General features: G+C 37.0%; 1 protein-coding gene and 1 pseudogene across 1 annotated transcript in view; both read left to right on the top strand.

Annotated features, from left to right (window-relative positions):
• LOC116575087 overlaps positions 1 to 16800 on the top strand; it is a 139304-nt gene that overhangs the window by 58319 nt on the left and 64185 nt on the right. Inside the window, exons 4-7 of the mRNA XM_032316212.1 lie at positions 5699 to 5829; positions 7234 to 7302; positions 8609 to 8657; positions 13027 to 13083. Of these exons, the coding sequence (XP_032172103.1) occupies positions 5699 to 5829; positions 7234 to 7302; positions 8609 to 8657; positions 13027 to 13083 (306 nt within the window). The remainder of the gene's footprint in view (positions 1 to 5698; positions 5830 to 7233; positions 7303 to 8608; positions 8658 to 13026; positions 13084 to 16800) is intronic.
• LOC116575088 lies at positions 288 to 1782 on the top strand (annotated as a pseudogene).

Genomic DNA, 16800 nt, shown 5'->3' with positions numbered 1-16800 from the left:
AGAACAGAACTAGAATGTGTTTGGGAAAGAGTGAAATAGAGTAAGAAACTCCTGCTTTGTTCTAATACCCTGTTTTTTGAAATTCCTTTTTTCCATCTGAATGTATTATTATTATTATTATTTAAGATTTTATTTATTTATTTGAGAGAGAGACAGTGAGAGAGAGCATGAGCGAGGAGAAGGTCAGAGAGAGAAGCAGATTCCCCATGGAGCTGGGAGTCCGATGCGGGACTCGATCCTGGGACTCCAGGATCATGACCTGAGCCGAAGGCAGTCGTCCAACCAACTGAGCCACCCAGGCGTCCCTGAATGTATTATTTTGATAATAATTAGAAACAAGTTAAACTGAACCCTTCCAATCAACTTTACACTATTTTACTTGGATGCATCACATGTATTTTGTTAACGATTGAAAATAGGCTGTATTTAATAATATAGAGCAAAAAGGACAACACTTTTATTTCAGAGAATCTATGAACATCCTTTTTCAGCAATATAGGCAGAAAAATTTAGAAATTATGGTTTATATATTTTTTAAATATTTTAATTACAATGGATAAAGGGAAGAAGATACAACTCTAGAGAATGATTGGATATTGTGGGAGCACAAGCTTTTTAGTCATTAATACCATTGGTATAGTACTTTTTGTGACCCCCCCCCAAAGGGACACTGAAGTACTCTTGCATAAATGTGGGATTTTCTTTGTGTATTTAGGCTGCCTATGCCCTGTTTTCCATGATGACCACTTTCTGCTCAGCAGGGATGGGTATAACCTTCCCATGCAGAGGAGCTCAATATTTTCTCAAAAGATGTTCTGACAACTTGATCTCTCTCTTGAATCTCTGGACAGCTTTGTTTCTGGGGCCAGGGTTAGGTGCCAGCCCTACTCCTCACTGACTATAGCATTGAGCCTTTTTATTCTAGCTGCTCTGCTCTGGAGCTACCAAAGAAATGTCTGGCACTAGCCATATTGTGGACTGTGGGAATTCTGAATTGTCGAGGTGTGAAAGAGGTGATTTGGCTTCGGACAGACAGCCTAGGGCTGAAAATGGCCCTACTCGGTCTTATTTCCTTAAGCACAGTGGTACTGCTGATGAAAGGAAGGAAGAGAATGTAGAAAGCTTTCAGAACTCTTTTGATACTGATTTTCCAGAAGACTTCCAGTTTATAGACGCTGTTTTCCAAAGGTATTTTGCATTTTCAGGCAGAGGATGTTTTACATTTATAGCAGGCAATTACCAATTCATTGAGAAAGAAAATCTCAAGTCATGACTTACTGCATGCAATGTGAAATGTACATCTTTTTAAAATATATTTTGAATTTTATTTTAAATACATGATGATTCAGTGTTTATTTTTCTTTCTTACTTTCTAAATTGAGTCAGAATATGGCAGTCTTGCACTTATCACCCAATCTTAATGTTTTCGCCCATTCATTCAAAAATGCTTGTTTTATTGAATGACTTCTTTTTTTTCAGCTTTCTTTTCTGGGCCCACATTTATGGGATCTCCATGTTAATCTAGTTTCCTTTCTGTTAATGGATGAATTCTGGGGTTGTGGACATGTTCCTCAGGAGTGATCCAATGCCAGACTTTGTTTGTGTTGTGAGTGGGTGTGACACACTCATGCTCCGAAGTACTTTTAAAGAGAAGAGAATCATAAATATAATTGCTCAGAGGCTGGATTTAACACTCTTCCCTCAATGTCAAGACAAAAGATTTCTCTCTTCATTTTTGAGATCAGTCTGTTCCTTTGAACCCTCTTCTTTCCCTCTCACCTCCTCAGGGAAATTCCCTATTTGTTTATTTCATTTTTTCTTTTTTTTTTTTAAGATTTTATTTATTTGTTTGACAGAGCGAGATCACAAGTAGGCAGAGAGGCAGGCAGAGAGAGAGAGGAGGAAGCAGACTCCCTGTCAAGCAGAGAGCCCGATGCGGGTCTCAATCCCAGGACCCTGAGATCATGACCTGAGCCGAAGGCAGAGGCTTAACCCACTGAGCCACCGAGGTGCCGCTGTTTATTTCATTTTTTTCAACTTCATCCTTTTTACTAGTTCTTTTCTTTGACATTTCAACATGAAGTACATTCTAGTCTTAAGCACATATTTCTTTTAATCATAAGACCCCCTGAGTCACTGATGTGTCCCTTAAGTATTAAATAATTTGGTCAGCAAATATTTTTTTAAACACTGGGTATTTTGGGGGCACCTGGGTGGCTCAGTGGGTTAAGCCTCTGACTTCAGCTTAGGTCATGATCTCAGGGTCCTGAGATCGAGTCCCACATCGGGCTGTTTGCTTGGCAGGGAGCCTGCTTCCTCCTCTCTCTCTCTCTGCTTGCCTCTCTGCCTACTTGTGATCTCTCTCTGTCAAATAAATAAAATCTTTAAAAAAAAATAAATAAACACTGGGTATTTTTGAAAAAACCCTGTAATAGTTCCTTAAGGTGAGTAAGATATACTCTTTACCCTGAAGAGGCTAGTAGTCTAATAGAAAAGGCAATATCTAAATTTTGGTCTGACCTCTGCCACTTAATGAGCTGTGGCAAGTTTCGTCACCTCTCTGGACTTTTTTTTTTCCTCCTTCATGTAGAAAATGGTCATTATGATTTAAAATCAGTATAATTCTGTGCTTATAAACAATGGCATGATAGAATTTAGTAAGTGGTAATAAGAGAACAATGTGATTACAGTGAGAATTCAGTAGATGGTAAGAACACCTTTGTTGTGTTATCAAAAGGTGGCAACTTTCACTGAGCTCAAAAAATTCCAGCAGCAGGAGGCTGCTGGATGGCAGCAGGGTGGCTCAGTTGGTTAAGCATCTGTCTTCTGCTCAGGTCAAGTTTCAGGGTCCTGGGCTCCAGCTTCGGCATCGGGCTCCCTGCTCAGCTGGCAGGAAGACAGCTTCTCCCTCTGCCTCATGCTCCCCCTCCATGTGCTCTCTCTCTTTGTTGAATAAATAAAGACAATCTTAAACAAAAAAATTCCAGCAGTAAAATACTATGAGTGAAGCCCGCGGAGACCAGAAATACTGCAGGACACAGCATGTAACCTTGGGTGGTTGCAAAATGGTTTCCATCTGGTGAGTTGGTTTATAGATAGGATTATTAAGGCAAGTATATAGAAAGAAGTAGAATAAAGTGGCATAGGGTTGGAGACTGGAGAACGCAACTTTAAGGGGGTAGGTGGAGAAAGCAGATGCAATGAAGAAACCAGAAGAGGTTGAGAGAATTATGAAAGAAAATCACTCTATGTTCCAAAAAAGAGGGTGTAATCAACCCGGTGAAGGGCTTGAGAAGTTGAGGAGTGTGAGGACTGAGTAGAAGACATTTCACTAAGTAAGAAGTCACTGGTGAACTCTGGACAGGAGAAGAAAGTCTGCATTGAGTTAAACGGTGAAGTACTGCAATAAGAACGCCGTGAGAGGAGATTACTTTTCTAAGCAGTTTGTGATTAAATGTACCACTGCAATTTGAGAGGCTAGCGTAATTACCTTGACTTTCCCTCTCTCTCTCTCTCTCTCTCTCTCTATCTTACTTCGTCACTCTCTCTTATAAGGCTAGAAGAGATGTCTCTGGCTTCTGTTTTATTCATCTTGTTCCATTGCCAGAGATGTTTCACTGCTAGATAATTCTTCTCTGCTGAAAATAGATTCACAAAATTTACTAACCTTTAAACTATTGTAGAACTCTTTACAAGTGGCTGGCAGTAAACAAAAGCAGGAGGGATTTCAGTATTCGAGGATTGTTAATTTACTTAATAAACTTTAAGTACAGTGAAGTTCCAAGTAACACTTTTAACTGTAAAATGGTGATATGTAGATGTTCCTACAAGATGCTGACTTAGCATCTTGTAGGAACATCTATCTTCTAAGTTCAAGACCAAGGATATTCACTGACTATTATAAACTTGAATTACGTTATATTATGTTATGTTATATTACATTCCTTACTCTCTGTAAATCTAATACATAATAAGAAAGAGTAAAAAGCCCAGAGGAAAGTGTAGTTAATCCTAAAAGTTGCCTTTTCCTTGTTCAAAACCTTTGACTAATAACCATAGTCATTAATAACTTATTAAGTGCTAGACATTTGATTGGAATTTTATTGTCATATTTTCTGTTCTCCCCATATACAGGTAAGGAAATTGAAACCTTAATAGTCAATAAATTGTCCAGAAGCCCACTAGTAAATGCTTCAGACATCATTTAGCTGAGAACACTGAAATTTCTTACTCTTTAAGTGCTCAATCAGCTCATATTAGTGTACACCATGGGTAGTGCATTCTACCCGTGGGCAGATGCAGATAAAACAGATTTGACATATGTCAAATTACAGATATTTATTATCAGGGGGATTAGTTTTTATATAACAGAAACCCACACACATTGGCTTAAACCATAAAAGAACTTGCTGGAAGAATAATGTTGTATTTCAAGGAACACCTGAGCAACTAATCTTCAGGAGCAACAGAAGTTAGGGAAGCTCTATGACTTTTAAAAACTAGATTTATCAGCCACCTCTCTTTTCTGCTATGTTATGTTGCTTTTTTCCTCTCTCTCGGTGCTGTTGACATTTGGTTCAAATTCTTAAGAGGAATCTTCTTGTATACTGGCAGTGATTGGCTTTCAGTGAGTCAGAGGTCTACACAGTTCTATTACCAGTAGCCAGGGCACAGGGTCACATTATATACACATGATTATAATGTTCAGTTCTTTATGTCAGGGATAATTTTTACAGAATGGCAAAATTGGGGAAAACGGAGTGACCAATGGGACAATATTTGAGAATAAGACTATCTTAGGAAATCCATTACCTATGATGCTAAATCATGACCTCTTTTCTTTTTTGCACTTAATAGTGACATTAAGGGAAGGCAAAGAGCCTACAGGAGAAGAGAGTTTATGACTGATTCTTTTACTGTTTTCATATATGCTATGAAAATGTATGCTATGATGGTTTTTGCTAGCCAAGCGGAGCGTCCTCTTTTATGCTCCCAGGAGAAGGTACTATGTTGTCGAGATCTGAAGGAACAGTAAGTGTCAGCTCAGCAACTAGGAAAGCAAAGAACATTCCAGATGAGAGAATGGGTACAGGGGCCATGACACTTTTGAGAAATTGAAGAACAGCCCGTGGGCCTATGACACAGATAGATCGTCAAATTATTATGTAATATATTCTCAAAGACCTTTATCTCTTTTAATATTTACCACATATTTACCATAGGGATATTTACCACAGTCACTATTATCACTTTTATTTATGTGATCATTTAATCCTTGCATCTTTCTTCTTGAGGTTAAGCTTCCTGTTTGTTTTTGCTCACTATCATATTCTACTTCCCAGACTAAATGCTTTTTACCAAACAGCTGAGGCTGAAGACACAGGTAGGCCCCAAACCATACAGGGTTCTCTGGGATCAGTTTTGATTTTCATTCTTGTGACTTTCTTCAGAAATGTTACCATTTCTAAGGAAAATGAAGAAAATTTCCCCCCTTTTCTGCACTTATCACCGAACTTAGAAAGGCAATAGTTGTGTAGTAGTTCACTAATATGTTTGTGTGTATGTGTTTTAGTAAGTGTGGTGGTGGTCTGGGTTCATTGGAGGAATCCAGCCCAATAATTAATGCATAAAGCAGTTTTAAAGATAAACTCAAGACAGAATTGTACTTATTGTGATTTTGCTCTTTTATGTGTTATAGAGGAGCTGAAGAACCCAGAGAGATAATTCCAAGATGCATATTAACTGCATTACTTCTGGTGACTATTATTTATCTACTAGTTAGTATTTCCTACCTGACTATACTGACACGCAGAGATATTCTCTCTTCAGGTTTGTAAACAAGTGACTGAAGGAATAAATAATAGTAAAGACCATTTGGGTCATCAGTATCCCTTCACTAGTCAGACTGATGTTTGTTCTTCATTATTTCATATACAGAATCAACTTATAATTTTCAAAAATAACAAAGGGGCCAAAGAGTATGATTTGGCTTAGGGAAGAGTTTTATAGTTAAGCATGATAATATGGAAAACCATATTTCTGGTGATACGGGAAAAATACATATATATATAATGTTGACATATGATGCAGACTAGGTTCAAAATATTTGTATTCCTTTCATGATCTTTCCTCACCAGAGTGATACTGTGTAACCAGTGCTTGGTCTATTAAAACTTTTACCATGTTGGTTTTCTAAATGTTCTACATGCCGTAAAGAATATTAAACTGGAAATGTGGGCTATTAGCATTTAAAAGAGTAGTTGTTAATGGTCAATTGATGGTTATAATTAATAGTATTAATATGTAATATAATGTTGTTTCTTATAAATGACTCTAAAATTTATGGTGGCAAAGGGGCCCTGGACATACTTGCTCTGATGCAATTTAGCATTTGGTTTGTTCCACAGAAGCTCAGAATCTTGATCATTTCTAGTTTACAGTTCCCTAAGCGCACTAGACCATGTGAATCAACACTGATACCAATTTAAATTTTTGGTTGTTAAAAACTATGATTATCTCATCTGGTGTGTCCTAACAGTTGCGGCAAATTTTTGGGTGGTGCAATTGTTCCATACGTGTAGAAGACCCATGAAGTATTTTGACCATAATGCTTGTGATTAGGTTTTTTTTTTTTTTAAGATTTTATTTATTTTTTTGACAGACACAGAGATGACAAGTAGGCAGAGAGGCAGGCAGAGAGAGAGGGGGAAGCAGGCTCCCTGCTGAGCAGAGAGCCTGATGCTGGACTTGATCCTAGGATCCTGGGATCATGACCTGAGCCGAAGGCAGAGGCTTTAACCCACTGAGCCACCCAGGTGCCCGTGATTCGGTTTTTAATGCTTACTCTTCTAAGCATATAATCCTTAGACCATGGTTAGATTCTGAAATAATTTTCTTGGATTCAAATATCCATCTTTTATTGCATTAGGAATTTAAATTAAGAAAATAATGAGAGTGGGGGCTGAGGTGGTTCAGTTGGTTGAGCATTTGCCTTGGTTCAGGTCATGATCCCACAGTCCCAGGAGTTCCTACAGGTGGGAAATACAAGAGGTAAGTACTGCTGTGTGGTCACAAGTGATAGCATTTCCTGTCCTGAAACATCAGCTGAATTTGTTCATCAACAAATTCCATCCTTTCTACTTTACTTACTTTAAATTTACTTTCAGTCTCTATGAGGAGATTTGCTTTTTTGGTTTTGTTTTGTTTGTTTTAATTTTTTTGTTTTCTTTACAGGAGAGCCCTTTAATTACAGAAAAGGAAATAAGCAAAAACTTGGCAACATCAGGATATTATTGGAGAAAGGTGACCTTGATCCTCTCATGATCAGAATAGTCCTGGTGGACTAGGCATCATGTTAAAAGCTTTCCTTGCATTATCCCATTTACTGCTCTCTGTAACACAAAAAGTGGATACTACTCTTATCCCCGTTTTATAGATGAGGAAACTGGTTTAGAAAAGTTGTTACTTGCCCAATTGCACATAGCATGAAATAGAGCCAAGACTGAAATCTAGGCAGTTTCTTTAGAGTATTTGTCTTTTAGCCACTACAAACGAACATAAGAAATATATAATATAAGAGATTGAAGAAAGAACACTCAGCCGGGTGTCTGGTTGGATTCTCTCTCTCTCTCCCTCCCCCTCTGCCTCTTCCCCTGCTTGTTCTCTTTCTCAAATAAGTAAATAAAATCTTAAAAAAAAAAAAAAGAACATAGGGGAAAAAAAGCAACCATCAACGTTGGTTGACTTAAAACCATCTTTCCTTTCTAGTCCTCCCTCTACTTCTTCCATCCAGCCATCTCCTAACTTTGAATGTTTGAGTGTCAGTTATTGAGAAGCAACTACATTTTAAGTATCTTATCAGGTGTTTTGGATGCAGAAAGGAATAAGATATGGCTCCTGGCTTTAGGCAGGGTATAATCTATTTGGACAGTCAGGTGAACCAAAAGTCATAGTATGATTATTGCCATGTGGTGACCTCCAGAAAGTGTTCAGAAAATACATGGGGAAGGAGGAATTATCCTGTTATTTTTCCTCTGATCCTCAGTTTCTTCAGATCTAAAATGGTAATAAATAATGCTTACCTCCTAGGAATGTGGGATGTATTAAACAAGCTTAAACATGCAAACAATCCAGAGTCTCACATTGATAGTTATTATGATTTATATAATTATTTGATACACATTTGCATCAAAAAGAATGGCAAGGGCAACCATAAGTAAAAGTAGTTAATGTTTGTCGTGAATCCCATATGAATGCTCTTTTCTTTTCCCTCAGTTATTTGATCATTGATATTGAGCTGTGAGATGACAAATTATCTTTCTCAGAGGTGTTTACAAATTAAGAGGGGATTATTATTATTATTCTTTTTAATATAAGCTCTACACCCAACGTGGGGCTTGAACTTACAACCCCAAGACCAAGGGTCTCATGCTCTACTGACTGAGCCAGCCAGGTGTCCCAAGAGGAAATTCTTAATAAGTTCCCAAGGGAATGACCTTCTAATCAAAGGGCTTCATAAATATGAATATAGCTATATTGGGGGGTTTAGACTCAAATCTATTTATTAAAGATGTATCAAAAGTGACTGCCTATTAAAATTTCTCCCTAGGTTGGGTAGTATTTGGTGCAGGACACTTATCAATCCTAGGGCAGAGCAGGTAAGAACAGGGCTTCAAGTTTTTTGGCTAAAACAAAAACAAAAGCAAAAATCCACCCAAAATAGGGAGAATTGCCTTGGCGAAAGTTTTTTTTTTTAAATTTTTTTTTACATAGACTGAGCCTATAAAGTTATAATATTTACCTGTCAATATCTGCCTGAATAACAGAGGGTTTGAGGGTGTTCTGTGTTTTTGACATGAATTTCCTACAGCCTAGATATTTCCCCAGGAAAATTATAACTTTCTTGGAGCTCTAGGAACTCCATCTTAAGGAATTCATTCCATCCAGATCAGAAGATGGTTCTTTTACTACCAAATGATCATGACTATTTCTACTCATGAACAGTCAAAACACTAGATGTTAAATCCTTCAACCAATAATACCCTGAAAATGAAAGTCTTCAAAATTCTACTAAGCCAGATTTATCTACCCTCAGATAATTTAACCCATTTTCTATCACTAGTTTTTATCTTATTTTTGTTTGTATAAGTATGCAGATACGTTATATGGGTTTTCATATCTTATTGTTTGAATTTTGCCCTTTTTTTCAGGTGCCTTTTCCATTACCATTGATAACAATGACCATCAGCCTATGTTTGACTTTGATCCCTTTGGTGAAGTCTCCACATATACATTATATCTATGTGTGTCTCTTTGTTCTCAGCCTCAATTTAAAATATATTAAAGTTATGTAAAACTTCTGTTATATTTTAAAACTTCTGTATATTTTAAATTGAGGCTGATTTGGTTTGAGAAAATGACATGCTATTTACAATTGCAGTTTAATATTTGCACCCCTGATGTGTCTGAAGAACAGATGTCAGAAGTAGAAACTGTTAAAGAAAATAGCCTTTTAAACAAGACAAGTTAAATAAAAAAAGATCAAGCACATGATAGAACATTAATGATGAAATACCCTTTGTAGCTTTCTTTCTTCAAAGAAATAGTGTATAAAGAGGTGCCGATGATAATACCTAGCTTTAAAAACCACACAGAAATCATTGTATAACTAAAGCTCTGTTTTGGTTTGCATTGGTTGATACATTGGTATTTTTCCCTCTTCCATTTTCTTTTTTCTACACCCCAATCTTTTACTACTGAATTTGTGGTGACTTTGTGATAAAATTTAGCAATTAAAATAAAAAAGCATTCTCTTCATCATACTTGAGTCCTTCTATTGGTGCTGATTTGAAGATTAAAAAAAATAACATCATTTGTCTTATCAGCTGCTCCCTACTAGTAGTATTTTTTCAACCTAAAAGCTATTTTGAAGCATGGGTTTTAGGTTATTTTCCTTCATACTCCTTCCTCTGAATACCGAGGAGCCTTAGACGAACAAGTTCACTATGTCTTCAACAGCAACCCTGAAATCATGACCTGAGCCAAAACCAAGAGTCAGAAGCTTAACCAACTGTGCCGCCCTTCCAAAGTTTTTCTTAATAAGAAGCTGTAATGTGATTTCTACCTATCAAGTAGGTAGAATTACATCTACCTACCTACCTTTCACATTACATCTTTTTAAGTATTTGGTGATAGCTATCTCATGGATCCGAGTCTTCCCTTCTCCAGATTTATTACTCCCCCACACCCAGTATTCAAGAATTCCTGCTTTTGAAAGCCTTGATTCCTTCACTCCTCCCAGATAGGATCTTTTTAATGTTAAGAAATCCTTAATTTTTTATGTCGAAAACAATGTAGACTTTCTAAATATGGTCTGATTATGGCAGGGTAGAACACAGCTATCATGTCCTTGATCTAGATGTTAGAGTTTTGTTCGCAGTTTTGGCACCAAAGTCTTTCCTATAAATTATGGCTTGAGACATACCTGCTCCAAGACTGTGTGGGATAGATACCCCTGTGCAAGTCTGTCAGGTCAATAAAATTTCTCAGGGAAACTTTTGTTTCACAACAGGTGACAAGAAAGTGGTTGATGATTGGGAGCCTGGGTGGCTCAGTGGGTTAAGCCGCTGCCTTCAGCTCAGGTCATGATCCCAGGGTCCTGGGCTCCTTGCTCAGCGGGAAGCCTGCCTCTCTCCGCCTCCGCCTGCCTCTCTGCCTGCTTGTGTGCTTTCTCCCTCTCTCTTTCTGACAAATAAATAAATAAAATCTTAAAAAAAAAATTGGTTGATGATAGCAAAAGCCAGCGTTTAAAGATTTGTCTTTCAAGGAAAATTCTAGCATGAATTTTATATAGTGTGTGTGTGTATATATATATATATATATACACACACACACTATATATGTTACATAAACATTATACATATATATATTTATATATAGAAAATAAGGCCTTCTAGAATGTTTGTATAGCAAACCTTCTGCTTTCCAATTCCTTTTGTACCACTCCTGACCATGAGTGCTTTACCTTCCTGTCATATTTACTTTAAGTGGAGTCTGTCTTGAAGCCACTCTATAAAGAATTCCTTTGATGACATTAGGCAAGGGGCTTATTTGCTACACTCTGAAGGGCAGTTAATGACACTTACCCATTTGACCCAAGTGTACTGTGGAAATTAATAAGTTGTGTATGACTGTACTTTGAAGTTTAAAAGTGATCTTGTCTCTATTGTGTAATTAGGGCCTTTGAGATATTAACTCTTGCTTGCATCATGAAATTAGCAAAGCAGGTGATATTTGAGGAATTTTCACTTCCTTTCTAGCCAGAGCAGGTTTAGAATAGCTCTGAGAGGGTGTATTAGTTTCCTAGGGTTGGTTGCCATAACAAACTATCATAAATGTGGTGGCTTAAAAAAACAGAAACTTGTTCTCTCACAATTTTGGAGGATAGAAATCCAAAATCAAGGTGTTGGTAAGATTAGTTCTTTTTGGAGGCCCTCAGGGAGCATCTGATCCATGCCTTTCTCCTAGCTGCTAGTGGTGGCTGGATTCCTTCGCTTTCCTTGGCTTTTAGCTGCATTACTCCAGTGTCTGCCTCTGTCTTCTCCCCTGTGTCTGTGTGTCAAATCTCCTTCTCCTTTCTCTTATAAGGGCACTCACTCTAAATCCAGGATGATTTCATCTTGAGACTCTTAATTCCACAAAGACCCTTATTCCAAATTAGATCCCATTCTGATGTTCCAAGTGGGTATTTTTTAGGGGAGCTGCTATTCAAGCTACTAAGCTAGGTCTTCCTACTTATCAAATTCAATTCCCTATTTGTGTGGTAACATCTTACAGCCATACAGGCTGATTCATGATTCTTGTTTTTACTTCTTTCTGTGGGGGCAAATTCATCCACATGCTAGAGTTGGAGCTAAAATATATAATCTGGAAGAATCTCAAACTCCATGTCAGGATGTAGTATTGTGAGCCTCCATGTTAGCAAAGTGTCCTGAAAGGACAGAATCAGTATTTCAAAAGAAACCATAAACTAGACTTGAAGATCATAGCCAGGTAATCTCTAGAGCTGGATTATTATGATCCTGATGTCAGAGACCCTAGCAGACAAATAGAGTACCCAGACAAGCAAGAATCTTGATGTTGCTATTTATGCCACATTTTGTTGTCTAAGCTAATGATGTGGTTGTAAAGAATATAATTGTGCTTCAGTGGCTCTGTTCATATCTTTCCATTAGGCCTAGAAGATGGGGTTCTTGGAGATGTTATCTTTTGTTCAATTTGTTTAAGTGTCAACTCTATGCCAATAGCTTAGGCATGTTGGGATATTTCCCAGCATATATAGCTATGTGCTCATTTAGAAGCATGGAAAACAAACTACCTGAATATAGAGAAGTCACACAGCAAATTTTTAGGGACTAAAGATTCAGCCTTATGTTTCTGTATAAGGTACTTCCATAACTTTGAGATGAGAGAAAAAAGCTTTCCTTTATTTTCACCTGGGGTGTTAAGCCTTTGATGAAACTTTTCAATATAGAAAATACTTTCTTTTGGTTTTGGGGAAATTTTCTTGAATCATTTCATTGATAAGTTCCTTTTTTCTATATATCTTGTTTTCTTTTTCCAGCATTTTTATTATTTTGATGTTGGAACTCCTGGACTGTTCTTATGATATTATCTTTTCTTTCGTATTTTTAATCTTTGTTTTTGTTCCTATTCTCTGGAAATTGTTTTTCATGCTTCCCTCTTCCTTCATTCTAATTATTATATTTTTAATTTCCAAGGTTTCGTTTGTATTTCTTTTTAATAACATATTGTTTTTGGCTCATAGATTCAATATTTGCACTTGTATTTTTATTGTCCGTGTTGAATTAGAGCTTTTCTCAGAGGCCTTGTATGCTTTAACTGTCTCCTTATGATTAATGAGCCAAAAAGTTGATGGGAATTCTGAATGTATGCATGAAGTCTACAAAATTAAAAATAACTACTGTAGTTCCTCTTTATTCATAGTTTCATTTTCTGTGGTTTCAGTTACCTGCAGTCAACTGTGGCCTGGATGCAGATGCCTCTCCTATATCTTGTCAGAAGGTCAGTAGTGGCCTGACATAAAGTCCCAATGTCTATGTCACTGACCTCACTTCAACTCATCACGTAGGCATTTTATCTTCTCACATCAAAAGAATGGTGTGATAATACAATAAGATACTTTAAGAAAGAAAGAGGAACCACATTCACATAGCTTTTATTACAGCTTATTGTTAAAATCATTCCGTTTTATTATGGGTTTCTATTGTTAATCCCTTACTGTGCCGAATTTAAAGATTAAACTTTATCATACTTAGGTGTACATAGGAAAAAACAGTATATGTAGAGTTTATTACTATCTTCGGTTTCAGTCAGCTGGTGGGAGTCTTGGAATGGGTTAGGAGTGACTACTGTTTATGATGATATGGGTGGACTAATTGTTAAGGACTCCCCTCCCCCAAGATAAAATCTGTATATCTGTCGTCTTGGGCTGGTCAGCTTCCTCAGAGAAATCTTCTAATCTTCTCGCTAAAGGGCACCTGAGTTGAAAGTTAGAAGAACCATGGAGAAACAGATAGAACCCTCATATTGTTAACCTGAAAATTTAACCATTCCTGAAACTGCTTGTCTGTAACTTCTTGCTTTGTGATTTAATTGCTTATGATTTAAGACACTTTTACCAGTTTTCTACTTTAATCTAAAAGCATTTTAACTGGCAGGGTGCCTGGGTGGCACAGTCGTTTAAGTCTTCAACTCTTGCTTTAGGCTCAGGTTATGATCTCAGGGTCCTGGGATCAAGCCATGTCAGGCTCCTTGCTCAGGGTAGGGTCTGCTCAGGATTCTCTTTCCCTTTCCCGCTGCCCTTCCCCCACCACACTCTCTCTCTCTCTAAAATAAATAAATAAATCTTTAAAAAATATATTTCAGCTGGCAAAAGTGGTAGAATGCAGGGTGTTTGGTAGTGGTCGCTAAGTGATGAGTGATGGTAATCAATCTCTTTAAGCCCGTTTTATCATTTACAAATCGGAGTTAAACTTACCATGTAGGTTTGTATGGGAATTATATTAAAAATAATATAAAGTATTTTTCTCAGTAACTGATGTATAGCAAACTCTAAATAAATAGTGGTTAACACTTTTAAATTAATTAAGACCTCTACCTTTTTTCACTTTAAAAAACTGTCTTACTAATAATACTCATGATTTGAGTGCTAATTGAAGGCAGGCACAGCCTTAGATGTAAGTATTTTCATGTTCATATGTGGCATATGGTAAATTTTCTATAAAATTTATAAAACAAATGAACACAGTAGATATGTAATACATTTTATTAGAGGAACAAATAAATGAATAAATGAGTAAGTGAACAAATATCAATATCAATAGAAAAATATGAACTCTCCATAGAAGTTTGCGTTGTGCCATTTACTGCAAATTAAGTAGCCCATTGCATCATGGGAAATTATCCTGGATCTCCTCCTGAGAAATCTCTTTGAACTGCATTAAGGACAGATCTTGTCTCTCACCCTATCTGGGATTTTATCTGAAAATCTTACAGGCTTGAATAGTATCAAATTTCAATTTATGTAATATGCATTTAGCATTTTGCCATAAACAGAACTCATTAAAACAAATCGAGTGCATCACAGAAATTTCTACAGAACAAGGTGTTCTTTATAAGAGCCTGTGGCCTCTATAATTCTCTTCCTCTTCTGAATTGATGGGCTCATTCTGGGCAGGAACCAGAGTTCCAACTTGAATTTCATCATCTGTTGGTCTCAATCTTATCACAGCAGTCTGTACTTTTAAAAGACCTACATAAAATTGAAAGATAATATTATTTTCTTTTGCTTACAGGAAACACACATTGTGTTTCTCACTGAAAAATTCTGGCTCACATAACTCTTGATGTCACAACTGAATTCAAAGTCCATTCTTGTTTTGGAATTTTTTAAAAGCTTAATGCAAGCTGTGCAGAAATCATAATTTAAAAAGTAAGAGCTCAAGACTTTGTGATGTTTTGATTCTGGTTCAACAGCATCCAAGTTACCTCAGGTCAATATAAAGGAAATGACCTAAACCAATGATTAAATTTGTGTAAAATCTGCTGGAAACAAGTAAATGATTTATGTCTAAATATTTTATGAGCCTAAAGGCATAATCTGAGACTTTCGGTTTTGAAAAGCCAAAGCCATCGAAGAATTAATGCCGTAGTTTCTTTGGTCACTCTTCTGGAAAGCCATAGAAAGATTATGGGCACACATCTGTGGTTGAGGGAAAAAAGCCACTAATGGGACAGTGCCATATGCTTTCTTCATCTTGTATATGAGCTGAGAAATGGCCTTTGTGGAGTCTCATGGGATGAGTAGTCTTTAAACCCCAGTCATTGGAAGACACAACTTGTGGACTGATGAGGGAAAATGTTTATTCACAAACTGGTGAATCAGTAATGACAGGAGGGATGGTGTGGTGTATTTAGTTAGACCCTGACTACATTGAGGAGATTTTAGCTATGGTACAACTAGTAAAATGATGGCTTGGATTCCAGTGTGAGAGAATATTCAGTCAGAGTTTTAAAATTAGAGTATAGGGGTGCCTGGGTGGCTCAGTGGGTTAAGCCTCTGCCTTTAGCTCAGGTCATGATCCCAAAGTCCTGGAATCGAGTCCCGCATCGGGCTCTCTGCTCAGCAAGGAGCCTGCTTCCTCCACTCTCTCTCTCTCTCTATCTACTTGTGATCTCTCTCTGTCAAATAATTGAATAAAATCTTTAAAAAAAAAATAGAGTATAGAAAAAGTCTGAGAATGACAATTATCACTCTCCATATTGGAGGTGGAGATTTTGTTTGCAGATTCACATTGATGACGGCGGTGTGTCTGACCATATTCCATCCTCATAGCATTGTTGGAGCCTTGAATAAAATTATGCATGTAAGTTGCAGAACCTATAATAAGTACCCCACAAATGTTATATATATATATATATATATATATATATATGCAGCAAAAATAGTCATTCTACAGATGCAAATTTTTTAAAAATTTAAATTATTTATTTTTTAATTTTTAATTTTTTTGTTTATTTGTTTGACAGAGAGAGACAGTGAGAGAGGGAACACAAGCAGGGGGAGTGGTAGAGGGAGAAGCAGGTACCTTATAGAGCAGGGAGCCTGATGCAGGGCTTGATCCTGGGACCCTGGGATCATGACCTGAGCCAAAGGCAGAGGCTTAACAACTGAGCCACCCAGACGCCCCTATTTAAATGATTTTTAGATGCTACTCCAGATTAGGCACCTATGAAATGAGCAAGTCAGCCATTTGATCTCAGACTTCCATGTTCTACTGATTCTTATTTTTATAGCAAGATAGAATGAATGAAAGAATTTCTGACATTTTGGGAGAGAATTACCTTTCATTCCACAAGTGTCAAGGCTCCTTAAACAGCACTAAGAAATTTCAGCAAAGTTGAAAACGATAATGCTGATTACTAGAACCAGAGCTCATTGCCAAAGTGTGTCTGAGATCCTTCAGAAGTTACCTGCCAGTCTCACCTGCCTCAAAATCTCTCACTTCTCTCTCCCTTCCCACTACATGTTGCCAACTTTCTATTGCCAACTTATTATTTCTATTACCAGTGATTGGCAACTTGAGAAAAAAGTTGAGTATATTAAAGAACATAATCAAGCTATGTGTTCTTTTCAAACTTTGAAGGGGTACAGAAAATCAGAAAGAAGAGAAAACCTTGTAAAGCTAGTGAAAGGGCAAAGGAAGATATGAACCCATC

The sequence above is a fragment of the Mustela erminea genome, chromosome 16 (assembly GCF_009829155.1).
Source record: "Mustela erminea isolate mMusErm1 chromosome 16, mMusErm1.Pri, whole genome shotgun sequence".
NCBI classification, from domain to species: Eukaryota; Metazoa; Chordata; class Mammalia; order Carnivora; family Mustelidae; genus Mustela; species Mustela erminea.
Note: the sequence above shows the minus strand (reverse complement) of the source record. Positions and strands in the feature narration are given on the sequence as shown.